The 998-nt window shown below is 67.1% G+C and overlaps 1 protein-coding gene across 3 annotated transcripts in view; it reads left to right on the top strand.

Moving 5' to 3' along the window:
- The window catches only part of H696_02654 (hypothetical protein), a 7,016-nt gene that overhangs the window by 1,690 nt on the left and 4,328 nt on the right, over positions 1 to 998 (top strand). For all 3 annotated transcript variants that reach the window (XM_009496566.1, XM_009496567.1, XM_009496568.1), the window contains one exon: positions 57 to 780. In XM_009496566.1, coding sequence (XP_009494841.1) covers positions 57 to 780 — 724 coding nt within the window. The remainder of the gene's footprint in view (positions 1 to 56; positions 781 to 998) is intronic.

Below are 998 nucleotides of genomic sequence, written 5' to 3'. Positions count from 1 at the left end.
CGCTCCTTTGCCTTTGCTCGACTCCGCATCGATACACACACACACCACGCCATCAGCCTTACCCATACACGCCTGCAGCCGCTGGTGGCCAACTTCGACACGAGCTGTGTCGGCCGGTATGCGTCGCTCTCGCGACAGCTCCCCTCCGCCTCGCCGGATCAGGAGGCCCTCATCCGGGAGGCCTTCGATGCGATGCTCGGCGTGAGTGACCTGATGCGTGACTGCGCCGGGGATGCCTTTGCCAGTGTCATCAGCTCGCCGATCACCGATGGGTCGGGGGGCGGCGGTGCGGCCGGGACCGGGGCCGCGGCCGATGCCCTGTCCGATCTCTTCATCAGCCACCGCGGCTTCCGAGCCAGCCTGGAGCAGCTGGGCCTGGAGCAGCGCCTCGGCATGGCCGGCGACTGGGACATGCTGGTGCAGTCGCTCTTCGCCCAGGCGGATCGGGACCAGCGCGGGCGCATCGACTACTCGGATTTCCGGGCGTTCTTCTGTGCCCCGCCGGCGCCGTCGGCGGCGTCCTCCGGGCGCGCCAGCCGACCGGTGTCCCTCCTGGCGGGCTCGCCGCTGCGCGATGGCTCGACCACCCCGCTGGACGAGGACGACGTGAATACGCCCTTCGGCTCGGATGACGAGCTCTCGGCGCAGGACAGCCTGGTGGTGTACATCCGGTCATCACAATGTCTGGAGCGCCTGGCCAAGCTCCCGCTCGAGGGGAACCTGGCCAAGGTCGGGGGGGATCTGAAGAGCTGGCGCAATCGCCTGCGCTTGCACTGGCAGGTGCGTGTCGAGCGGCGGAGGAGCGCATGGGAGGCGAGCCTGTGCCGGCACCCGGCCGGGTGGCAGCCCGGCCTCCTTTTCCCCTTTCGCCAGTCCCTCGTGCCGCCCTGGGCACCGCATGACCATGCTCACGCTGACCTGCCTTTGTGAACGCAAACGCCCATGCATTCTCTCTTCCATCTCGTTATTCTTCCATCTTTTTATTCTTTCCTCTCGTT

The sequence above is a fragment of the Fonticula alba genome, assembly GCF_000388065.1.
Source record: "Fonticula alba strain ATCC 38817 unplaced genomic scaffold supercont2.4, whole genome shotgun sequence".
In the NCBI taxonomy this organism is placed as follows: domain Eukaryota; order Rotosphaerida; family Fonticulaceae; genus Fonticula; species Fonticula alba.
This window is presented reverse-complemented; position numbering and strand designations above follow the sequence as displayed.